Source organism: Astyanax mexicanus, chromosome 13, assembly GCF_023375975.1.
Source record: "Astyanax mexicanus isolate ESR-SI-001 chromosome 13, AstMex3_surface, whole genome shotgun sequence".
NCBI lineage: Eukaryota > Metazoa > Chordata > Actinopteri > Characiformes > Acestrorhamphidae > Astyanax > Astyanax mexicanus.
The window spans coordinates 26,355,835-26,382,406 of record NC_064420.1 but is presented as its reverse complement, the minus strand read 5'-3'; the positions used below and the strand labels follow the sequence as shown (position 1 = coordinate 26,382,406).

The window sequence follows — 26,572 nt, the reverse complement described above, 5'->3', positions numbered from 1 at the left end:
ATATTTGTTTCATAATAAGTCTAGAATATTTAAGTTAAAATACACATTTTAGTTGTGCCCCTGAGTCCTGTTTCCATTTGGTAACCATACCTGTTACCAAAACATTACCCCATCTGAAACATCTGGAACATTGTACAAGTCACATCTACAACGGGAAGTGAAATCAGTGTGTTCTGAAGATCACCGGAAGACATAAATTAAGTTCCCTTGTTTATTTTTCTGTATATTTGTTCTTATATCAAATATATGGCTGAGGAAATCAATCTCAACACTGTCCTGTTACCGAAATTCCTTCTTAGATCTTACTTGTTTATTTTTAAAATACAAATTTAGGGAAAATCACTAGAATGTGCTCCATGTCCTCCAGCTATTAGCATAGCTGCCATTTAGCTATTTTCATGTTTTTGCTAATTCTGTGCTAAAAACTCAGTCCAGTTACTTTTAGTTCTGTTATTCCTGGTAACTTAAAGAGTAACAGAAATGAGTGCCAATGACAGCAGTGAGTAGAGTCCCCTGCTTTATTGATGTATTAACATGAATATTAGTGTAATTTTTTTTTTCCATTTCTGTTTGGTTCATTATTTATCCATTTGTTTAATAAATTGCGTGATAATACATTCGATCAATTTCAGGTTTGGGTCTTCTCGAAAAGATAAAAATAGCTTTGCATTTTTTTAGAAAAATACAATCTGCATGCATATATAGTGATTTTTGGCAAAAATATTAAATATTTAAACATGCAGTCAACCATAACTTTAAAATAAAGACTTCCTTGAGAGAAAATCTAAGTAATTAGTGAACTTGCTTTTAAACATGCTTTTTAATGTCACTTGAGTTTTGCTAACAGGATTCCTAACCTTTTTGTAACCGTGTTCGTCTTAGAAACCTTGTTAAAAATGTTTTCAACAGGCAAATGGCACCCGTTTGGTGGAATGGCCCTTATATAGTTTATCTTGCTTTTGCTAAAGTAACTGTTTCAGTAAAAAAGCAATAGTCGGGTCAAGATGTTGGATGATTAGCGCTCTATCCCATTTCTAGCTAGTCCTAGAAGTATTGAATAAAGCACCATTATTTCAGAGAAAACAGTTCCACTGCTCCACAGCTTAGTGCTGGAGCCCTTAGGCATGGTGCCTGTAGTTCCTTGTTTATCTGCTTCAGAAAGTCTTATTCTATTGGCTGTACTTCTCTACAGGGACTAGACAAGTTGTGTGTGTATGTACACATCTGTGTCGGCAGTTGGTGCAATTTATAGTAGCTCAATGCATAAAATGATTTCTTATTATTAGATGACAGGTGTGTTTGTTTGTGTGTCCCTCAGATGTTGTTTTTTTTTATCTTTCACGGTTCGTATATGACACATTTACACACAACACACACACACACACACTTTTGGTCTGACCCCTGATCTGCAGAGGTCAGATGACATAAATAGGAAATGAAATGCATATTAAATATTTTGTTTCTGTGAATCGCTGGGGCAGCTGTTATGTAAGAGGATGTGACCTATGTCCAGCTGTGGCCAATAAGAGCAGATTAACCAATCAAAAGGCAGGGCCGGACCCAAACAGGATGGACCTGTAATCCAGAGCAGCGGGAATGTTTGGGATTAGAACGGCAATGGGGAATTACACTCGGGAGTACCGTCCAAACTGACACACTTGTGTTTGTGTGTGTGTGAGACGGAGAGATCTTAGATTATGTAACTCACTGTACACACTCTCAAACGTACACTTATACACGTCTCGTCTACAGACTTGAAAGTTTCTGTTGATCATGTAAAGGGACTGATTAGGTGTGTTTAAATCTCAGATAGCTCTGAATGTAAGCGTGTGTGTGTGTAAGTGCAGATTTAAATGTATTGTGTTTAATTAAATTAGTAAAGGAATGTAAATTAATGGGATTTTAAATGCAGTATGTATATTTTATTTGCAGTCAGTCTGTTAAATTTAGTATAAATTGCAGAAAAAGTGCAGAAAATATTCACATTTGTTATTTGAATGAATGATTAGTGAACAAATATGCACTTCTCACTCTGCCTTACTCTCAAAAACACACGTGTGCATGTGTTTGTGTGATAATCTGTATCACTGTCCTTATCTCAATAACATCTCACTATACTGGAAATGTGCCAGATTATTACACACACAAGCACTGGCCTAATCTACTCACATCAGGTTTTTTTTTTTTTTTGATGATGATGATGATGATGATGATAAAGATGATGGGTTTAATCACAACCTGTCAATCAAAACCAAAGTCAGAGGGGAGGAGGGTCTATATATCATCCACACAAAAACACACACAGCTGGAGATGGGTGGAGGAGACGGACAGCAGTCAGACTGTAGGAGTATTTGAAGAACTACAGCATACTGTATGTGTGTGTGTGTGTGAGTGTAACAGGTCTATGTACTCTAGCACACACCTGTGTGTGTGTGTTTTAAAAGTTGCAAGTTTTTTAGTGTGTGTGGGGGTGTGTAAAAGATGTTCGCAGGACGGGCAGGTACCCCACTGTCTGGTTTGGGGGCGGGTCCAAAAGGGTCAAAGTTCACTGTGAACGACCTCTACGGCTTCAACAGCAGGAAGACCAAGGGGTCAGGGGCCGTGGAGGTCATTGGGAAGTTCACTTCACGACCTCGTGAAGCTCAGGGTCAGCAGGTTTGCCGTGATGACCTGTCCTCTCAGATCCTGGACGCGGCTCGGAGACTGATGGAGAGGCGGAGACTTGAACTCTACCTGAGAGAGTGCGACCTGTCTGTCAAGGACAGCACCGCCCACCTTACAAACATGCCGTACAGGTGAGTCTGAACACCCACACATAAAGTGAGGAAAGTTATGCTTTGATACCCTGCTGATTTTTTTTAAGGCATCATCAGTCTGTTGCTTTAGTGGCATGTTCATTTTAACAGAGAGGCAGAACATCAAAAGAAATCCAGAACAAAACATTAAATACAGAAAAAGTAGAAATTAATTTGTATTTAATAAGCTGTAATAAGTATTTGATCCTTATGCAAAATGTACTTTGTTAAGAAATCCGTGTTGGAAGGCACAGAGGTCAGACGTTCCTGGTAGTTGCTCACCAGGTCTCAGGGGCAATTTTGGCGCACTCTTCTTTGCAGAAAATTTTCAAATCCTAAAGGTTTCAAGGATGTAATTTGGCAACTCAACATTTGGGCCCACTCCAAAGATTTTCTATGGGATTAAGCTTTGGAGACTGGCTGGGTCTCTCTAGGATCTTATTGGGCTTCTTAAGCCACTCCTTGTTGCCTTGGTTGTATGTTTTGGGTCATTGTCATGCTGGAAGACCCATTTCCAAACTATCTTTGGCGTCTGGCTGAGGCCAGGATGTTTCATGGTACATGGCCCATTCATTAGCCCCTCAACTTGGTAAAGTCTTCCTGTACCTAAAGTAGAATGTTTCTATCTCCATGCTTAACAATGTGATTGGTGTTCCCCGGGTCAAATCCAGCATTTCTTAGCCTCCAATTATTGTTGAAGTGATGCCAGATAGCTTAATTTGGGTCTCATCTGACCACATTACATTCCCCCAAGTCTTCTCTGAATCATTCAGGTGTTCATTGTTCATTGGCAAATATCAGACTGGCTGTATATGAGACTGCAGGATCTCATGTCATCATAGCAAAATATGTTACTAGTGTTTTTTTCCACCAATATATTTTCACCAACAAAAGTAGGTTCCGGTGTTCTGCCGAGTTATGCTACCCATCGATACGTGATTCCTAAAGGTACTGAGCATGCGCTGACCTGCACTCTTTAATCATTTCTCATATGTTTTTTTTAATATTATTAATCTGTTTTTAAATCTATGTGCATTAAACAACCTGGACTCACTGCCATTGCACAAATGTGTAAATGGGAATAATATTAATATTAATTAAAAGTACAATTATTTTTATTTAAAAAAATACAAAAGCAGTTTATAATGTTCTCTGTTTGCCATAACTTTACCATGATACAGTGATTTATGCTAGCCAAATATACCAACCTACATCTAATGGGACTTTTACTGGGTACATGCCCTAATATATAGTGCTTCTTTTGTATTTGTGCAGTTAATTTCACACTAGAGCAGCACGGTTTGAAAGGGTAGCACAATTTGACAGAACACCAGAAACAGGAACGTCCGTTCGCAGTGGGAACCGAATAATACTAGGATTTTCAGCGCAAACTGTGTTCACCGATGCTGTGCAGTGGCCTCTGTTGATGACGTATGATGTGACATTGTTTTTATTTATTATAAATATTCAGTGTGGATCTGAGTGTAGGAACCGCGGACCACTTTGCTCATTTATAAACCAAACTTTTCCACTAATCTGCATTTTTCTGCACAATTCACTCCTGATGTGTGAGGTCCACCTAGTGTTACAGCAGAGTATTGCAACAGCAAAAAGCAGGTTCAAAAGCATCAGCTTACACACACACACACACACACACACACACACACACACAGAACAACTGTCCTGTGATCAGTAAGATCAGCTCAGTAGTGTGTGTGTGTGGGGGTGACTTGTGACAGATGCAGGCTGTGTATCCTGGCTGGTTATTATGGGATGTGGAGTGTGATCTAATCCCCAGGCCCAGTTAACTGATCAGACAATCAGAAACATTTATGTCAAAGTAAAAACTGATTTCTACAAAGTAATGATAAGGAAATAAAAATATACATTGTAAAATAAGTGGTTGCTTAAATATTGCATTATACTTAAATGACTGACCTAATTCAACAGATCGACAATTCAACAATTAGTGAAACAGAGATGGGCTGAGTGCAGAGAATGTGTCTGAAGTGATTGCAGCTTAAAGACACCTGTCTTGAAGGTCATATCTCTGGGTAATTAGACTTCCTGGCTAAATATACACAATGAAGACAAGGGAACACTTAACACAATGTAGAGAAAAGCTAACTGAAAGGTATATGCCAGGGGATGGAAAATAAATGGTACATGTACATTTAACTAGAGCAGGCTGTCCTTCTTATCAGGAAAAATTGAGCTTTGGCCATCAGACTTGACTTGACTTGACTTGATCAGATTAGACACAATGTTTGGTAGTATGAGCCTGATTGAGACCTACAGAATCAGTGTTGCGATTGTGGTCAACTGTGCATTCACAAAATATTGGCTTGAATGGGGGTGAACATGCATGCACTTATTTTAGATTATATATTTTTATTTATTTAGCAATAGAATATATAGAACTTTGCAATACCCCCAACAGAAAAATGACATCAATATTTAGTAAATCCTACTTTTGTAAAAAATAACAGCCTCTAAAGGCTTCCTATAGCCTCCTTTCTCTGAGTCTGTAATATTGTGTATGCGTCTCCAGTGTTGCTGAGGTCAGTGTTACAGTAACCTGCCTTTGCATTACTGTAGTAGTGTTCAGTGGGTCTGTGTGTGTGTGTGTGTGTGCTCACTCAGCCACTGTGTGCTTCACTGAGCATAAGTAGTGAACCAGTGACTGAAGACGCTGTGTGTGGGGGTGAATGTGGTTCAGATTGCGAGGGCTAAGCTCTGGGGCAGAAGCTGATCTCTCTCTTTCACACTATCGATCCCAACTGGATTTATCTCTGCTCAGGTGAGACGCTTCTATCTGCATTAGAGGGGTCATCATCAGTGTGTAAAGACTTTTGCTTGACTGGAGTGATGAATGAATACAGTTAGAAGAGTACAGTAGTGTGTGAGTATAGTAGTAATAGGAGTACAGTAGTGTGTGAGTAGAGTAGCAAAACGAGTACAGTAGTGTGTGAGTATAGTAGTAATACTAGTACAGTAGTGTGTGAGTATAGTAGTAATAAGAGTACAGTAGTGTGTGAGTATAGTAGTAATAAGAGGACAGTAGTGTGTGAGTATAGTAGTAGCAGTAAGAATACAGTAGTGTGTGAGTATAGTAGTAATAAGAGTACAGTAGTGTGTGAGTATAGTAGTAGCAGTAAGAGTACAGTAGTGTGTGGGTACAGTTCGAAGTGAACGATAGTGTCTGAGTATGGTAGTAATAGGAGTACAGTAGTGTGTACGTAAAGTAGCAATAGAAGTACAGTAGTGTGTGAGTAGAGTAGTAAGAGTAGAGTAGTCTTTGAGTACAATAGTAGTAAGAGAACAGTAGCCCTAATATTACAGCAGTGTGTGAGTACAGTAGCAGTAAGAGTACCGTAGCAGTAAAAGTACATTAGTGTGTGAGTATAGTAGTAGTAAGAGTACAGTAGTGTGTGAGTACAGTAGAAGTAAATGTACAGTAGTAGCAAGAGTAAATAAGTGTGTGAGTACAACAGTAATAAGAATACAGTAGTGAGTACAGTAGCAGTAAGGGTGGAGTAGTATGTGAGTATGGTAGTAATAAGGGTACAGTAATGTGTGAGTACAGTAGCAGTAAGAGTGCAGTAGTGTATGAGTATAGAATAGTGACTATACTCCTCTGTGAGTACAGTAGCAGTTAGGGTGGAGTAGTATGTGAGTATGGTAGTAATAAGGGTACAGTAGTGTGTGAGTACAGTAGCAGTAAGAGTGCAGTGTAAGTATAGTATAGTGACTATACTCCTCTGTGAGTACAGTAGCAGTTAGGGTGGAGTAGTATGTGAGTATGGTAGTAATAAGGGTACAGTAGTGTGTGAGTACAGTAGCAGTAAGAGTGCAGTGTAAGTATAGTATAGTGACTATACTCCTCTGTGAGTACAGTAGCAGTTAGGGTGGAGTAGTATGTGAGTATGGTAGTAATAAGGGTACAGTAGTGTGTGAGTACAGTAGCAGTAAGAGTGCAGTGTAAGTATAGTATAGTGACTATACTCCTCTGTGAGTACAGTAGCAGTTAGGGTGGAGTAGTGTGTGCGTACAGTAGCAGTAAGAGTACAGTAGTATTAAGAGTGCAGTAGCGTGTGAGTAGAGTATAGTGACTATACTCTTCTGTGAGTACAGTAGCATTTAGGGTGGAGTAGAGTGTGTGTACAGTAGCAGTAAGAGTACAGTAGCAGTAAGAGTGCCGTGTAAGTATAGTATAGTGACTATACTCCTCTGTGAGTACAGTAGCAGTTAGGGTGGAGTAGTGTGTGAGTACAGTAGCAGTTAGGGTGGAGTAGTGTGTGAGTACAGTAGCAGTAAGGTGGAGTAGTATAAGTAGTGAGTAAAGTTTTAGTATATGTATGGTGTGTGTATGGAAAGCATATTAAACTATACATTTGATAAAGCAGTGATTTTCCATTAGAATAGGATCAGAGGGGTGGGGTTAGGTCAGGAGGGCGGGGTCAGTGTCAGGATGCAGGTGTCCATTGTATGTACGGAACACAACCTGAAGGGAAGGAACAGTGATGATCGCCCCAACCGCTCCAGTTCAATGGGGGCAGGGCATAACAAACCCCGCCCATATTCCTCACGCCCATACACACAGGGCCACGCCCATATGAATGAGGCTACTGGACGTAATAGCAGCATGAAGTACAGGTGAGTGGTTGGGAGGGATGCATTCACACACACACACACACACACACACACACACACACGTTCATGTAGATTGAGTGTACATATACTCAGGCTTAGTGTGTTCAGATCAGACTGTGATTCTCACTGATCCTGAAGTCATGGATTAGTGTGTGTGACCCTGACAACTCTGAATGTAAATGAACAGATTATTACACAGTGACCTTTGAACTTATCATAGATTGTACAGTGGAGTAGCACCAGCTGTGTGTGTATGTGTGTGTGTGTGTGTGTATGTGTGTGCGCATACAACATATAACATTATCTGACAGCAATTGAAACCTCATGGGTCAGTAAACCTCTATAGCTCACAGGCACAGACACACACACACACATACACTCTGATTAGAGATGGTAATTATCATTGTTTTCTGTATCTCAGTTCACTGGGTCTGACTACAATAATTACTATAAAACACACACACAGACAGACACACATTAATGGTTTGCAATGCAATATTACCAACTTTGGCAGCAATGCACGTGATATTTTCACTGGTACCTATTGTAACTGATGTTTTGGAAGGTTGCCTATTGTAACAGTGTAACAGATGTTTTGGAAGGTTATCATTTATAACAGTGTAACTGATGTTTTGGAAGGTTATCATTTATAACAGTGTAACTGATGTTTTGGAATGTTACTTATTGTAACAGTGTAACTGATGTTTTGGAATGTTACCTATTGTAACAGTGTAACTGATGTTTTGGAAGGTTATCATTTATAACAGTGTAACTGGTGTTTTGTAATGTTACCTATTGGAACAGTGTAACTGATGTTTTGGAAGGTTACCTATTGTAACATTGTAACTGATGTTTTGGAAGGTTACCTATTGTAACAGTGTAACTGATGTTTTGGAAGGTTACAGATTGTAACAGTGTAACTGATGTTTTGGAAGGTTACCTATTGTAACAGTGTAACTGATGTTTTGGAAGGGTACAGATTGTAACAGTGTAACTGATGTTTTGGAAGGTTACCTATTGTAACATTGTAACTGATGTTTTGGAAGGTTACCTATTGTAACAGTGTAACTGATGTTTTGGAAGGTTACCTATTGTAACAGCGTAACTGATGTTTTGGAAGGTTACCTATTGTAACAGTGTAACTGATGTTTTGGAAGATCACCTATTGTAACAGTGTAACAGATGTTTTGGAAGGTCACCAATTGTAACAGTTTAACTGATGTTTGGGAAGGTTACCTATTGTAACAGTGTAGCTGATGTTTTGGAAGGTTACCTATTGTAACAGTGTAACTGATGATTTGGAAGGTTACCTATTGTAACAGTGTAACAGATGTTTTGGAAGGTTACCTATTGTAACAGTGTAACTGATGTTTTGGAAGGTTACCTATTGTAACAGTGTAACTGATATTTTGGAAGGTTACCTATTGTAACAGTGTAACTGATATTTTGGAAGGTTACCTATTGTAACAGTGTAACTGATGTCATGGATTGTTACCCTGCTAAGTGAGAGAGCACAGTAAGAGACTGTTCATGTAACTGTGTGTGTGTGCGCATGTATGTGTTCTGCATGTTGAGGATGTACTGAGTGTGATGTGTTTTGACAGCACTGAGGAAGAGTACAGTCCAGAATACAGTCCAGAGAAGTGTGTGTGTGCGTGTGTGTGTGTGTTTAGCATTATTGGTTGCAATGTTACCTTTGTTATACATTCTACTGTTTTGATTGTGTGTGTGTGTGTGTTTATTTGTGTTTTCTGCAGGAATTTGGGAAAGTGTGGTTTGAGGGTCTCCTGTTTGGGACTGGGTAAGTTTCTCAAACACTGCACAGTTCACAAGCTCATGCACACTTTCTTTTTGCCGAATGCTGATGTGTTTGTGTGTGTGTGTGTGTGTGTGTGTGTGTGTGTGTGTGTTTCAGGAACCTGGGTAACATTTGGCTCTCAGATCTCTGATGAGGTCAGGTCTTTGCACAGACAGCCTCTGTTTTCTTAATACATACACGTAGTTAGGTAAAGATTACTGAAGTGTGTGTGTGTGTGTGTGTGTTCCAGGTGGCAGAGAGTGTGCTGACTGTAGCGTATGAGAACGGTGTGAATCTGTTTGACACAGCAGAGATCTACTCTTCAGGAAGGTCAGTTTCTACATCAGTCCCCCTGCTGGATGGAGCAGGAATAGGATTTAAAGATTTACATCTTATCAGGTTTACATTAAATATATAACAATAACATCTAATAATATAATCTAATATCTAATAGTATTAGCTAATGATAATATCTTATACTGAGCTTTTCTAAATGTGAGTGAATTTCTCATAACCAGAACTCCATAACTTTCCTGATTAGAGTGTGAACCTCTCTCTGTCTCTCTTTCTCTCTCTCACTTAGATTTACTGTAGCCTTATTGTTATGACTGTAATGAGAACAAAATTACAGCAAATGAAGTGACAACGACTGTGATAAATAGAGATAATACTTAAAATAAATGTACAAAAAGACACAGTATGTGTATGTAAACTTTATATACATGTTTCTATGAAGACATATGTTTTACTACTAATAAAAATGTGATATACCGGGGTTGGACAATGAAACTGAAACACCTGTCATTTTAGTGTGGGAGGTTTCATGGCTAAATTGGAGCAGCCTGGTGGACAATCTTCATTAATTGCACATTATTGCACCAGTAAGAGCAGAGTGTGAAGGTTCAATTAGCAGGGTAAGAGCACAGTTTTGCACAAAATATTGCAATGCACACAACATTATGGGTGACATATCAGAGTTTAAAAGAGGACAAATTGTTGGTGCACGTCTTGCTGGCGCATCTGTGACCAAGACAGCAAGTCTTTGTGATGTATCAAGAGCCACGGTATCCAGGGTAATGTCAGCATACCACCAAGAATGAAAATTAACGGATTAACTGTGGACGCAAGAGGAAGCTGTCTGAAAGGGATGTTTGGGTGCTAACCCGGATTGTATCCAAAAAAACAAAAAAACACGGCTGCCCAAATCATGGCAGAATTCAATGTGCACCTCAACTCTCCTGTTTCCACCAGAACTATCCATTAGGACTATAAATTATTGTGGTCTATTCAGTTTTATTGTCTCTCTCTTTGTCTGATGCAGGGCTGAGACCACCCTGGGCAATATTATCAAGAAGAAAGGGTGGAGGTGAGTGTGTCTATGTAGATGTGTATGTCAGTGTCTGTAGGGTGTGTTTGTTTTTATTGTAACAGGGTTGTATGTTTCTGTTTTTCAGGCGCTCCAGTTTTGTAATAACCACAAAGATCTACTGGGGTGGACAGTAAGTGTGTTCTGGGAGTGGTGAACACAGCCTATGGTTTGTGTGTGTGTACACTGTAAGTAAGTTGATTGTGTTTTCTGCTGCAGGGCTGAGACAGAGAGAGGTTTGTCCAGGAAGCACATTATTGAAGGTAGGATCACTGTGCTTAACTGCCCTTAAACACAATATACAGTGATTTGTACTGAACCCTCAGTTTACAGCTGCAGAGAAGCCTGATTATAATACAGTATTTGAGTATGTGAGGTCAAACTCCTGAATAATACAAGGTATAATGACCAGTCCCCATGCTGACAGATTGGAACATGTGTGTGTTCTTAGGACTGCGTGGTTCTCTTTCCAGACTACAGATGGACTATGTGGACATTGTCTTTGCAAACCGAACAGACATCAATACACCCATGGAGGGTCAGTAGTGTTTCTAATTTACAGCTTTTTGTAAATAAAATGAGGGTCATTATGATCATTGTTTACTAGTAAGAGAGGCCAGTTATTCAGTCTTTGAACAAATGAGCACATCTGCTTCTGCTTGGTTGGAATGATGATATTCCCACATTTTATATCACATAGAAGTGAGACTTTATCTTCTTTCCTGATTTTATTTCCTTAAATTTGTTAAATTCTTTAAAAATCTGTAAGAAAACATAATGTAGTTTTGTATTAAAGTGTGTGTGTGTGTTTGTGTGTGTGTAGAGGTGGTGAGGGCGATGACGTTTGTGATTAATCAGGGTTTGGCCATGTACTGGGGAACATCCCGCTGGAGCGCCATGGAGATCATGGTGAGAACATTCGATGATTCACAGTTTGATTGCAGACAAAAACTCATTTCAGGGATACACTCTGTCACACAACCCCCAGCCCCCACACCACCCAAGGTTTCTAAGTTGAATATAGTTACAAAACTCATGGGACATATTTTAATTGAGTGTAATATTGTTGTTGGACCACTAGATGGTACAGGAAGGTCATGATGCAGAGAAGCAGTAACGTCCCCATATGAGGACGCAGGGTCTCAAGAGGTTAAAGCATAGATTGCACATTTGTCACTCGCTTTCTCTGTCTCGCTTCTCCCCAAAAATGTGCGCAAGCGGGTGGATGTACAATGTCTTTTTTCCGGGATACTGTAGATGAAATGAGGGCATTAGGGAGCCGCTATCAATATGTGTAAAAATCCTGCAAGTCCTGCAATGTCTGTGATTCTGTTTTACGATGCACTTATTTACCTTATTTAGTTAAGATTCATTGAATCATAGTTTTAAGATTCAATTATTCACCGGGTTAAGACTCACTGATTCACAGTGTTAAGATTCACTGATTCACAGTTTTTGGATTCACAGTTTAACAGTGTAACGATACACTGAATTACAGTATAGGATTTATTGGTTCACAGCATTAGGACTTATTATTTGCAGTATTATGACTTACTGATTTACTGTGTGCACGCGTGCGTGGTCTGTGTGTCTATGTAGGAGGCCTACTCTGTAGCAAGACAGTTTAATCTGATCCCCCCGGTGTGTGAGCAGGCAGAGTATCACTACTTCCAGAGGGATAAAGTGGAAGTTCAGCTTCCGGAACTCTACCACAAGATTGGTAACACACACAAACACAGATGTACCAAGATTAAAGTTATATTTTACAAACCTCCTTAGTGTTCATAGTAGGGGTGTGCCAAATCGTATCGTACATGATAATATTGCCAAAAATTTTGAATATCGTGAACGATATTATACACTGAAATATTGTGCCATATCACCCACTTTTAATTGTCACATCAGAATACTACTTTTTTGCCGTTTACAGTAAAAGAAAAATTAACACTGTTCTCATTTCCCATTACATATGTACTAGAGACAGATTATATCTGTCCAGTATCATTAATTTAACTTTAATCCTGGATATATGGAGATGTTTGGACATTCTGGATCATTGACTTCTGTTACAAATCTGATAATATTTTTTTTAACATCTCAATTAGCCATATCATATTGCATACAATAATACAATTCTAAATCATTTTACTAATTCAATGTTTTGTCATATCGCCAAAAGTATCATTATCGTGAAAATACCATGAAATATCGTGATATTATTTTAGTGCCCTATATCGCCCACCCCTAGTTCATAGTAAGATGACGGTGTGTGTCCCTGTGTGTGTAGGTGTGGGTGTGATGACCTGGTCTCCGTTAGCATGTGGACTTATCACAGGGAAATATTGTGACGGGGTCCCGGACTCATCCCGCGCTGCTCTGAAGGTATGTAAAAGTTTCTGGACACTTTACTGCTGCTCGAGTTCATCTGCATTAAGGTGTCTGACACAGGTGTACAACTATGAAGTAGTCATGATCACATGACCCTGAGGCAACTGTGCCACATGCAGGGCTAAATGCAATCAAATTATAATGGTTTAGTGAGTGTGTGGGGCTAACATTGGTCTGTGACTTTGTGTATAGCCCTTTTCTCTGTATATATAATACGTGTGCAGGGGTATGAGTGGCTGAAGGAGAAGGTACAGTGTGATGATGGTCGGAAGCAGATGATGAAGATTAAAGAGCTGCAAACACTCGCAGAGAAGCTGGGCTGCACCGCTGCACAACTTGCTATAGGTACACACACACACACACACACACACACACACACAGATACATAGACACACACACAAACATCATCTTTGTGTCCTGTTACTAATGGCCTCTATCTTTAAACTGTGGCTGGCCCCAGCTTGGTGTATGAGGAGTGAGGGTGTGAGCTGTGTTCTGATTGGCGTCTCAAGCACAGAACAGTTACTTGAAAACCTTGGAGCTATTAAGGTAAAACACACACACACATACACAAACACACAGATCCACATGCATTTACACTAGGGGTGGGCGATATGGCTCTAAAATAATATCACAATATACTTGGCGATATAGGAAAACTAAAATAATGAATTATTTTCAGGAATATAGTATAATAGTAGAACAGTATAATCATAATGTGGCAAAATAAATAATATAGCATAAAATAATATAATGCAGCAAATAATATTGCAGAATATTTAGTGCATGCATATAAACTGCAAACTAAAACAATTATACAATAAATACACCTAAAGCTTCACAGTAAATAATATACTACTTTTAAGACAGAACAGACCTATTATCACGATATGGATTTGTAATATGATATTTAGGTGTCATGATATATTGTATACGATAAAATATTGCCCACCCCTAATTTACACTTTATTTATGTATTCATGTGTGGCGTGATGTTCCTCTCCCATCTTTTTTCCACAGATTCTTTCTATTTTAACTCCAGAACTATTGGTGCAGATGGACTCTGTCCTGTTGAACACACCTCAGAACAAAAAGGAACCTCGCCGCTGAGAGAGAGAGAGAGAGAGAGAGAGAGAGAGAGAGAGAGAAAGAGAGAGAGAGAGAGAGAGAGAGAGAGAGAGAGAAAGAGAGAAAGAGAGAGAGAGAGAGAGAGAGAGAGAGAGAAAGAGAGAAAGAGAGAGAGAGAGAGAGAGAGAGAGAGAAAGAGAGAAAGAGAGAGAGAGAGAGAGAGAGAGAGAGAGAGAGAAGGGAGAGCGATAAAGAGAAAGTGTATAGCAGTGTCCCGAAGCCTAGGCTGCAGCTGAGATAGGCTACATTTCTCAGCCACTACATCATAAGCAGCAAAAAAACTTTTTTTTGAGGATGCAACCAATTCCGTTCCCAGCCCTCAGTTACCTACAACTCCACACCTCCACAAACAACACAGAGGGAAAAAAGAAAAAAAAACAGCACAATTCCATGTGGCAATATGGCTTAAAATAAGTTTATAATATATATGTAATTCTGGTTCATTCATGCAAAAAAAAATAAAAGCACAGAAAGTCCAGGCCACAATGTCATCACGTAGATTTTGTGTGGTGTCACAAAAACGCCTGATTTAACAGTTCCATACGTGTGACCAATAGACTACTGGAAAAGAGTCTTTATAAGACAGTTCTACCTTAACTGCAGCCAAGGCTTTGGAAGACAAATATTATCAGGGCGGAGAGAGGCTTTGTCTTCTCCAGTAAACTGTTATCTGACCTCATTGTGATGAATCCAATTGTGCAGCTATGTTTGTTTGTGTTTGCTTGTGTGTGTGTGTGTGTGTGTGTAGAGAGAGAGAGAGAGAACATAGACTGTATGCACAGGACATCAGCACTTGGAAAGTGAAGCCACTATGTCTTTTATGCCCTCTGGTGGCTGGCTCCAGTACAACTTTTAACCGCACCTATTTCTATTCAATTGAATAGGAGATAAGGATTTTTAATCTAATTACATATGCAGGATTTTTTTTTAAAGTTGGGTTCTCTACATTCTGCAAGCCCCCCAACCCCCCCTCCCCCTCCTATGTTAATAACCCTCAGTCTTTTTCTTTACAGTTACTGCGTTATAAGTACTGCGTATTTAGTGATATTTGGTGGTTGATGCGCTGGCTGTCCTCGTCCTCCTTACGGGTGGAGGGAGGTCTCAGACATGTGGGCGGGGTTTTGGCACTTACACTGCCTCGCCTCCCACCGCTGCTGCTCCTGTTCTGGCTCCACTTTGCCTCTAATGCGCAAGTGCATGCAAGATGGCAGCTTCCATGTCGGCCATTTTGGCTTTAAACCGCTGTAATGAAAGGAAATGGGGATGTCCTGTCCATATTTATATACAGTCTATGGTAGAGAATGAGTTCCAGCATGAAACTATAATTGTTTGAAATTTCAGAGAAACCCTTGAGAGAACTCACTAAAATGTGTCATCTTGTGTGTATAACATTTTGCAGTAACATATCTGGGGACCTTTAAGAAAACTGACTAAACTATGCTAAAAAGGGCTAACAGTAACAGTAGCTAACTGCTCACAAATGAGATCTTGATAACTTGCTAACCTAGGCCTTTTCTCAATCTGCATTCTTGTTACTCCCACATTGAGTATTCATGGAAGGTGACTTCTTACAGCCCAATAACCCACAATGCACCTCAATGCAGTGGAGGAGAAAGTACCTACCTGTAAGGTATACATTTTGAAGAGTACTGCAGTGTGAAAAATAAATTTTTAAGTCATTTTTAGGGGACAATGTAAGGGTTTACTCCAAATTGAGAAATGGCCCTAGAGTAGCCTATTTAGAGGGTTGATTCTGCTTTCGAGTAGTGGCGCAAACTTGGAAAATACCATTCGTAACACTTTAAAAGAATGATTCACACATTTTAAAAAATCTCATACATTGTGACTGGTGCCAGGACATTGGTTTTAATCTACAATACGTCACAAACCTATACAAAAGCCTAGGCATTCCGATAGATAGATAGATAGATAGAGATAGATAGATAGATAGAGATAGATAGATAGATAGATAGAGATAGATAGATAGAGATAGATAGATAGAGATAGATAGATAGATAGATAGATAGATAGATAGATAGATAGATAGATAGATAGAGAGAGATAGATAGATAGATAGATAGATAGATAGATAGATAGATATACATACATATATTCACACACATACACACTGTGAAACCATCAGAAATTACCCAGCGCTTACTGTGACTTTTTACCTTATTTTTAGGTTTTTATATTGATTTATTTTACCACGTTTTCTCATTACACCCAAACATTAGCAAAAGCATCTAAGCTTTGTGTGTTCTCAATTTAAAAAGCTTGGGCAGTAAACAAAAGCTACCCACCACCAACAACTTATATATGTTTTTTTTTCCCAGTGCTGTAGTAATGTGAACTAGAGCTTAGATCGGGCCCAAAAAAAAAACAACCCGACCCGACCCATAAACTGTCATTACGAGCCAGAGAACCGAAGCTCTAATGTGAACACTGAGTACTACCCACTGCTGGACAGGCTGTATATAAGATTGCAGCTCACCTCTAGACTGAGAGCTCATGTTTTAGGTGAGGTTTGTCTACTAAAATCGCAGCAGAGAGGTCCAGCAGTAGATAATTGTTTTTCCCCTGCATGCCAGTGTGTATAGGGCCTATACCACAGAGGAAGTGTGTGTGTTGCCCTCTGTGCTCATAGTTGGAGTTCTGTTGGAGTTTGTCCAACCTGAATTGCAATAAACACTGAAATTAAATTATTGCCTTTTTTCTGCCAGGTGTAATCATAACCATAATGGAACTCTGGTTAAAAGGTATCTGTTTCAAATCACTAAACTATTTTAAGAGCTCCATGACTTTTACATTACCTAGTTATGTAGCACAACGGTTCCTGGTCAATGTTTTAGTTTTTAAAGTAAATTTCAATGCATCTGATCCAACTAATGATGTACATCATCCCTTGCTGAGATTAACTGTTCACATTAGTGGTACTGGGGCCAGGATTAAACTAACTGAGAAATGAAAAGGAAAATGTCAAGTTGGATCCTACTCCCCCACAAGCAGTAAAACCAGAAATTCTACTCAAAGTACACAAGTAACCCACCCACTTATGAAAAATAAAGTGGCTATGGCCATCTTTGCCAAATCTCATCAACTATTATAACCAGAAACAAACCCAAGTCACACAATGATTTTTCATCTTTATTTTTTTTATGAGGACCAGAAGGAGCAATATGGTGTTCACAACAAATACTGTAGACTCTTGCACAGACTGATATTTGCATAGTTATGGGATGCTGAAGAAACATGGACTGCAGTGTAACCTAAAACCAGAACAGAAAGCAAAAGTACTTTACTCATCCAACTTTCAGTCTAGTTGACACTTTACATGGCCCCCCATTTAATACAAAAAAGGAGCACTGGAGGATCACAGGCCTGAGCACCAGTGTTCCTTTACCTTTATCCTTTTCCATCCATTAGGGTCTTGCAGGCTGGATCTGGCCCTACATTTCTTCCCACAGATTCCCCTTCACATGACTGTCAGGGCAACAGCCTGAACCACCTTCCTCAGCCAAGGTTGCCTTCTTTCCCCCCGAAAGAATACGAACCGCTGGATACATCAGACACCGGATGAAACAAGACAGGAACCAATAAGTCAAACAAAATACCCAGAAACTAGCAGAGAAACAAACTAGTGGGTTTGGTTTAGGGCTGCAACAATTAGTCAACTGACAACATGGACTAAAAGTTGCATCACTGAATTTTATTCTTGCTTGCATTTGTCTTTAAAGCAGTAGAGAGAAAGTTGGCAGTGTTACCATGATAGTAAATATTAACCAAATCAGCTGATTAATGGAAAATTACATAAATCAGTTAGTATTACCATTAAAACAAACAAATTACATTTTGCTCAAACAAGGTCAAAGCAATATCTTAATATATATAATTTAAAGAAAAAAAATAATTATTTCCTTAAGATAACATATGGCAAGTCCACTATAATATGCTTCGTAATTTGATCTAGGCATGGCAACAATCAAAGGCTCAACCGATCAAAATTTATCTAGGTTAGCAGTCAAGATGCAGCAAAACATGCATTGGATCAGGAGCCTCATCAACAGGAAACAAGTTGAGGGTATGATTTATTAAAAAAAAAAAGATTAGTCACCTACCCAAGTAATTAGTTGCAGCCTTAGTTTGGTGCAATTTAGAGAAACTTGTCAGAACTGTTCACAGAAAGTACAGCAAACTGAAGTACACTGAAGTCTACCACTGGTACCAGGCATGAACAACATTTCCAAATAAAAACAGGAGAAACCAGTAAGTTTAAACACCAAATTGAGAGCCTATAATTGGTCTTGCATCCATGGACACACCTTGACCATTACAGAATCAAAATAAGAAACAATGGAAAGTACTACATAGTAGAAGCAAGCAGATACAGACCACAGACCCCAAACTGGAACTGAGGAAAGAGAACTAGTTAACGACCAAAGCTGCTATAAGAAAAAGTATTGGCACCCAAGAAAGTGCACTTCCACCAGAGTTCCCCCAGAAGCTCATACACCAGCAAACAAAGAGATTCAAACCTCCGAAGCGTCTTAACCCACGCACCAGCCGCAGTCCCCGTGTACGACTCTCCTCGAGCTCAGCAACAGAACCCAAAACTAGAATAGAACCAGGCCATAGAGGTCAGAACCTGCACACCAGCTGAAACGCGCCACACACACACACACACACACACACACACACACACACACACACACACACACACACACACACACACACACACACACACACACTGCGCTTACCGTGAGACAGACAAGCGACCAGAACAAAAAGAAAGATGACCCTCTGAGGAACCATGGTGGCGTTGGTGACACAGAAAACGCTTGACTGAGAGGCCAGCATGCACGCGCACTGCTGCTCCGCGGGGTATATAAGGGCATTGCCGCGGCTCAGGCGCGCGCCTCACCTGCAGGTCATTAAGCGCTGATGAAGAGGAGCGCGACCGAGTTGAACCGACTCAACCGATCTTCACTGATTGTATAGATATTGCGCAACGTTTGCAATGTTGATTTAGCGTGGTTTATTTTGTAGAGCCCAATACACATCATTAACCTCTTTACACGCCCTGGGCCGCCGGCGGGTCAGAAATATGTCATAATTACTATCGTGCTGTGATTATGAATAATTATGTACACCCAAATATGCCATTTTAAAGACTAGAATCTCTGCTTTTCTGTATATCCTTTCAGGAAATAAACATTTAGGGCGAAACATTCCTTGTTTATTAAGATTCATATTTTTGAATCTGGTAAAGCTTTATATTCTGTCTTTAAGCTACTGCTTTTAGGATTCACTATTTCGTTTAGATTTTTTGGAATTCGTTAAATTATATTTCTTTTAGCATTTTGAGCTTAGATTAGTTGGTTATTTTCCTATTTTATATCTATTTTAATAAATTTTGTTATTAGCATCTAGCTTGTTAGCATACAGAACGTCTCCCTGGTCTTTTAAATTAATGTTGATTTATTCATTTAATAGCTGTATCTAATCCTTTTTTTTTTTACCAACATTATCTTTATTGTTTTATCACAATTAGATTTTTACAACACTGTTTTAAAACACAACTAAACACAAAACATTTTAACAAACCTTCCATCTTAAAAACAGGAGAAGGAAAAGAAAGAAAAGAAAAAAAATAATATTTAAAAAATGAAATAAATAAATAAGTTTCTTTCTTAAAGGGGTTTCTGGTTGTTTCTTTGGCTTACATATTTTAAAGGATTTTAAACTTTGCAGAGGATTACTTATACAGTCACTGTCTCTTGTAACACATGTGATAAATCTGTGTTCTCTAGGAAATAAAGGAATGGGCCCCAAATATCATAAAATGAAGAATATTTACCTTTAATGGCGTAAGTAATTTTTTCTAAGGGCAATGTCATAATTAATTCACCTATACCTGGCACATTTACTCTCTTCCAAAATAAAGCAATAACTATCTTAGCCAATAATATAACAATATCTAAAAACTGTTGTTGTCTGTGTTTAAGTTTGACATTTCTTGGATATACACCGAGTATGAAGAGCTTTGGATCTAGAGGTATCTGCATTTCTAGAATATCCTGGATATAATGTCTCACTGCCTCCCAGTATTGTCGTATGTGGACACACTGCCACAGACAGTGAAAAAGAGTCCCCGTTTCTGTACCACACTTAGAACATACGTCAGGCACCGCGCTGTTGTATTTGTTTAACCTTTCAGGGGTTATATATGTACGTAATAGCCAATTATATTGCAATAGCTTGAGTCACGAATTAACTGTCTGTGAATGAGCTTTGGTACATGCCATCTCCAACTCCTCAATGGAAATGTCCTTTTGTAGGTCCCCTCACCATGCCTCTAACCTCTCTATGGATGTTTCTGAGGATTCCCCCATCAAAAAGTTATATATATTTGAAATAATGCCACTCCCCTGAGCATTCTCAACCATTAGTTTTTCTATTTTGGACAAAACAGGGACAGAGAGTGACTGATTTTGCTGATAAATAAAATTTCATTAAAAATGATTATGTGACATATCATATTTATCAGCTATTTATTGAAAAGACATAAGCCATTCACATCCAGGTTTGTATAAATCCACTATTGCTCGTATTCCTTTTTTTAGCCCAAATTTTAAATCCCCATCTAACCTCCCTGCTGGGAATGAATCGTTACCCCATATTGGACTGAACCAAGAGAGGGATGACGTTTCTCCAATGTATTTTTTAACTTGGAACCACACCACTATCATGTTTCTCACTATAGGATTCTTTTTTTTTTTTTTTTTGGCTTTTACTAAAAGCTGAATAGAGATAAAAGGGAAGAGGTACACCCAAAAGATGGCCCTCCATCTCTCTCCAAAGAGGAGCATCCTTTTCTGTAAAGTAAAACATTAACCCCCTTTTCTGTACAGTAAAACATTAACCCCCTTATCTGTGCTGCCCAATAATACCACAGAATATTGGGGCACCTAAGCCCCCCTCTTTCATAGGGTAGGTACAACAGTGAAATGCGCAGCCTAGATCGTCTATTGCCCCAAAGAAAACGAAGGAAAGGGGTATTTAAGTAAGAAAATAAATTACTAGGTGGTGGTAATGGCAGATTTTGAAACAAATACAGCAGTTTCGGCAATATATTCATTTTAAGAACGTTAATTTTCCCTATTAGCGACATTGGAATAGATGTCCATCTGTCAAGTGAATTTGAAATTTCTTCTAACAAGGGTTTATAGTTTGTTTCTACTATATTTCCTAGACTTGGTACAATTTTAATGCCTAAATATGTAAAACATTCCTCAACTTTGAATTGGCGTGTCACCTGTGGTGGGTTTTCCCTTTCTGTTTGATTTAATAACATTATAGAAGTTTTAGATTTATTTATCTTATAACCTGAGATTGCCCCAAAATTATTAATTAATTCCAACAAAGCAGGAATAGAAGTTTCCAGATCTTTTAGAAAAAGAATGACATCACATCAGCTGCATATAATGCTAAACGGTGTTCCTGTTCTCCTATAGTTATTCCGGAAATACAGGTATGATTCCTTACTGCAATTGCAAGAGGTTCTATAGCCAAAGTAAAAAATAGTGGGGACAAAGGATCTCCCTGTCTACACCCTCGCTTCACCTGAATAGTTTTGATATACTTCCATTGGTCAGTATTTCTGCATATGGTTCTGTATACAGCAAACGTATCCATTTACAAAAATTCTCTCCCAGTCCAAACCGTTCAAGGATTTCAAATAGGTATGGCCATTCCACCCTGTCAAACGCTTTGTTATCCTGCATAATTTCTGAACTATAGAGCTTTTCATAAAATGTCCTAAACTTGCTGTAATTGGGGAAATGGGACAGCTGATCCCTTTTAGATAGGACGTTGACTACTGTTGTGGAAATTTGGTGGTTTGGAGTGAAATAATAATGTTGAATGCTGAGTCAGGATCGAAGTGAGTAGCAAGGTTTTATTGAAGTCAGACAGTGTCGCGAACACCAAGAATCTGCTTATCTAGCTACCCCCTTCATTCCTTTTTATATGCTCTCTTAGCCCTTCACCCCACACACGTTGTATGCAGCATGTGTGAGTATGTGGCCTAAAAGAGTGTGACCTTTGAAAGGTGTGAGTAGGTCACATGCGAAGATAAGATAACCCATATGTTACTATTTACATGATTACAGACATTTTAACATTAAGAATCACTTAATACCAGAACTATTCCATTACACTACCGATGAACTGAGCCAATCACAACGCTCACTTTCAGCACATGCCGGATACTGCCCAGCCAATCACAGCTTCCGCATACAAAAATAAAAACGAGAAATCAATAAACACAACTCCAAATTCTAGAGATCATAACTTTGACAAGCATATTAAGCTTCAAAGTGCAGCCTGATTTGATGAAGGTTGCATATGTAAATATTAAATTATTTTAATAGTGAAATGTGATTTCATTGAATGTAATAAAACAAAAACTAATTAATAAATAATAAATATAATAATAAATATTATATTTTTCATACATGTTGAAATGATGTGTATATGTACAACATGTTACATATAGGGTCATAATACAGTTTTACTGAACATACAGCTTACCTAAACTAAACATAATATTACTGCTGGTATCACTTTATAATACTGTTCCATAGTTAATAGGTAACTAAGCAGGAACTAAGCAGTAACTAATTAATAGTGCTGCATTAACACCTAAATATTTTCTATTAACTACCAGGGAGTACTGAATAATTACTCAGTAGAGAGTACTGAACTAATTATTATAGTAGTTCACTATTAACTTCACAATAATTACTGAGACTTACATATCTCCCAGAGAACTACTTACTAATTATGTCTCCTTTATTATAACTATTCATTAATTACTGCTCAAATCAACATTAACTACTGAAAACCTTTACATCCCACCTGGGGAACTATAGATCTAAATCAGTCTACACAAACAATTATTCTGTCAGTGGTGATATTAAAGGCATATTTGAGTGACACCATTTGTAGTAGTAGTAACCTTAATAACCTTATTATCCCCAGTTCCTTCCAAATATTAGCAACATATAGTAAAATACTTCAGTGTGTATTACTCTGCTTAACCATCATTTTTGGAAGAAAAAAACAACATTATAACATAATATTATTGCATAGAAGACATTGATGAAAGTTCTCCAGAAGGCATCTAAGACTCTAAGAATGACTGTAAGACAGTAATAATGTAACAATCATTGCTTTAATATTAGGTATCAGCCTTATAAAAGTGCATCTTCAGCCTTTGCAGTCTCACAGAGATTTATTTCACTGCTCACTATTAGGGTAATTACGGTAATTTCACAGCGGACGCAGCTCTCCTGGTCCTTCGTGTAAATTCTCTGCTGTGCTGCTGCTGCTGGAGGAGGAAGATTAAGAGAGACTCTGCTGCTTTCATATTTCTGTATTTGATTGAAAATAAACTAGTAATCAGGATATTGAGATCTTTTCCAGCTGATTTTACCCCCGGATCAGAGGAGGACTCTTTGTGGGTTGTTAAACAGCTTTAGGATGTGTGTTAGCTAGCTAAGTTAGCTAAGTTGTGTGTGTAGTTAGCGTTAGCCAGCTAAGTTAGCTAGGTTATGTGTGTGTTAGTTAACTGGCTAAGTTAGCTAGGTTATGTGTGTGTTAGTTAGCTAGTTTAAATATGTGTTAGTTAGCTAGGTTATGTGTGTTCGTTTGCTAGCTAAGTTAACTTTTATGTGTGGGTTAGTTAGCTAGGTTATATGTGTGCTAGCAAGTTAAATGCGTGTGTGTTATTTAGTTAGCAAGCTAAGTTAGCTAGGGGAAATGTGTGTGTTAGCTAGGTTAATTGTGTTAGCTAGTTTAAATGTGTGTGTTAGTTAGCTAGGTTAAATGTGTGTTATTATTATTATTATTACTTTTAATGTATATTTCCCTTTATAATACTGTGACATGATCTGCAGTAACTCCTAAAGAAGAACACAGTAACTCCTCAGTAATTAGCAATTAGTTAACATGTTTCTCACTTTATAATACTGTGACATGATCTGCAGTAACTTCCAAAGAAGAACACAGTAACTCCTCAGTCATTAGTAATGGGTTACCATGTGCTGCTGTTAACTCCCGAAAAAAGAAGACGGGGACCCCTTATTAATTATCTATGAAGAACACAGGGATGCCGTTCGTTATCTAACACAAATATTTATTCATTTAAACATGATTTCCCCCAGAATAAGGATCTAGGACACAGCCTAGAGTAAAGCTGTATGTGAGCCATCACTTCTACTGAGCACATCTCCAGGAGGACCGAAGAAGAGCACAGGTTTAGAATAAACACCTGTAACACACTGACAGAATATTACAAAAATGGGGGTTAAGCAGACTACTGCACATTTCAGTGTGTCTAACATTTGGAAGATATTGAACATACTAAGGTAAGTAAGGTTAATATATGATAAGTGGTGTCACTGGCTTTAATATCACCACTGATAGAATAACCTGCTGCAGCAGATAAACACACTGATAGAGGCTAGCGGTCCGGCGCTGTGGAATTACCGTAATTACCCTAATAATGCGCACTTAAAGTCTGTGAGACTGCAAGGCTAAAGATGAACGTTTATAAGGTTGGTGCTGAAAATTAAAGCAGTGACCACTAAAACAAAATTGAGTACAGTCAGTCTTAGAGTCTTCTGGAGAACATAAATAATGTCTACTATGTAATAATATTACGTTATTTTTTTATTATTTTTTTTTTTCTTTTAAAAATGGGGTTTAAGCAGATTACGACACACTGTAGTATTTTACAATATGTTGCTAATATTTGGAAGATAATGATGATAGTAAGGTAATTAAGGTTACTACTACTACAAATGGTGTCACTCAAATATGCCTTTAATATCACCACTGATAGAATATTTGTTTGTGCAGACTGATTTAGATCTATAGTTCCCCAGGTGGGATGTAAAGGTTTTCAGTAGTTAATGTTGATTTGAGCAGAAATTAATGAATAGTTATTATAAAGGAGACATAATTAGTAAGTAGTTCTCTGGGAGATATGTAAGTCTCAGTAATTATTGTGAAGTTAATAGTGAACTACTATAATCATTAGTTCAGTACTATCTACTGAGTAATTATTCAGTACTCCCTGGTAGTTAATAGAAAATATTTAGGTGTTAATGCAGCACTATTAATTAGTTACTGCTTAGTTACCTATTAACTATGGGACAGTATTATAAAGTGTTACCTTACTGCTTTACTTGCTGTTTATTTAGATAAGGAACCTAGTTAATTAATATGCTTATGACGTATATTGGTGCGTTGCCTTCTCCATTTCCGCGCGCTCTGTGGGCATGGATTCAGTGATGTCATTCGAAAATACCCTAAAAGTCTTCCGGAGTAGGATACACTGATGTAACCTCCGTTGAAAGCCTATTCAAGGTGGATTTTAGGCGGCTTCTTTTGTCTCCTACGGTATTCAGACAGGCGGCAAGATGGCGTCACGAAATCAGTTTCCGGGTCACGGAGGAGAGGAGGAGGATCGGTAGGAAAAAGGAGACACTTGTGGGGTCTCTGGACGCAGCCAAAGTCACCTGCTGTTATATCGCTTCCAGAGAGTGTAGATAAAGTGAGATAAAGATTCTGAAAAAATGAAGGATTGTCTATATTTGGGGCATGATTATTCACTAGAATAGATTCCTCCTTTAGTAGAGTTCCTTGAATTATAATGATTCGTCCGAACTTATCTTTAATTAGCTTATTCACCTTTAATGGAATAGACTCCTGAATCAAAATCATGACCCCCTTGCTTGGGAGTTAAAGGGGGCTGAGAATATATTCCCTTTTCCCTTTCTTCTTTTAATTTTTAACTCTTCTTTGTGCATTAAATGTGTTTCTTGAAGAAAGACCACAGATTGCATTAGTTTAATTCTACTTATTACTTGTTTAACCTTTTTTAGTTTCCGTAACCCTCTGCAATTCCATGATGTAATTTTAATGTTTAGGTCTTTAAACATATTACATATAATGAAACAGATTTCCCCATTTCTTAAAGTCCTTCATTATTATGCAAAAAGCAGAAAAGTTTAAACTTATAACCTAACTTTTACCCCAACTTATGTTTCGCAAAAACAAAAAAGAAAAAACAGCAAAAAAAAAAAAGGTAAAGAACAAGTAACAACCCCTAAAAAACATGAACTCCCTCTCAGTTTCCAAAAACTGAGTACCCCCACTTAAACTTTAGGGTTCCCCAAATAGCAAACTGTTCTTCTCTAAAACGAGGATCAGCAAAACTGCTTACCAAAATCCACATTTAACGTCTGCTACCTCTTATTTCTACACATTTTTACAAAAAATATCCATACATTATTTGGACTGTATAGCGTACCACATCACCTTACTAAACAGTAAATTATATTCGCTTAAAAAGAACATGTAAATAACTCCTACTC

General features: G+C 38.3%; 1 protein-coding gene and 1 long non-coding RNA gene across 3 annotated transcripts; one reads left to right on the top strand and one right to left on the bottom strand.

Annotated features, from left to right (window-relative positions):
• The first annotated feature begins 2,188 nt into the window (after positions 1 to 2,188).
• On the top strand, positions 2,189 to 16,035 carry LOC103043691 (voltage-gated potassium channel subunit beta-3). 2 transcript variants are annotated; one of them, XM_022662240.2, is made up of 14 exons: positions 2,189 to 2,796; positions 9,207 to 9,250; positions 9,365 to 9,402; positions 9,498 to 9,577; positions 10,569 to 10,613; positions 10,702 to 10,746; positions 10,833 to 10,876; positions 11,065 to 11,151; positions 11,437 to 11,522; positions 12,213 to 12,333; positions 12,901 to 12,995; positions 13,226 to 13,346; positions 13,462 to 13,550; positions 14,022 to 16,035. In XM_022662240.2, exons 1-14 carry the CDS (start codon positions 2,483 to 2,485, stop codon positions 14,109 to 14,111), a joined length of 1,299 nt encoding a protein of 432 aa, XP_022517961.2. In that variant the 5' UTR covers positions 2,189 to 2,482; the 3' UTR covers positions 14,112 to 16,035. The 2 variants fall into 2 exon arrangements, with proteins under 2 accessions (XP_022517961.2, XP_049342319.1); XM_049486362.1 differs by lacking the exon at positions 2,189 to 2,796 and adding an exon at positions 5,488 to 5,596.
• Positions 16,036 to 17,262: 1,227 nt separating this feature from the next.
• LOC111188480 (uncharacterized) lies at positions 17,263 to 19,009 on the bottom strand. The gene is made up of 4 exons (XR_007441562.1): positions 18,887 to 19,009; positions 18,665 to 18,742; positions 17,533 to 17,685; positions 17,263 to 17,398 (listed from the first exon to the last, which is right to left on the bottom strand). It is a non-coding gene; the product is annotated as an uncharacterized LOC111188480 (long non-coding RNA).
• Between the last annotated feature and the right edge of the window lie 7,563 nt (positions 19,010 to 26,572).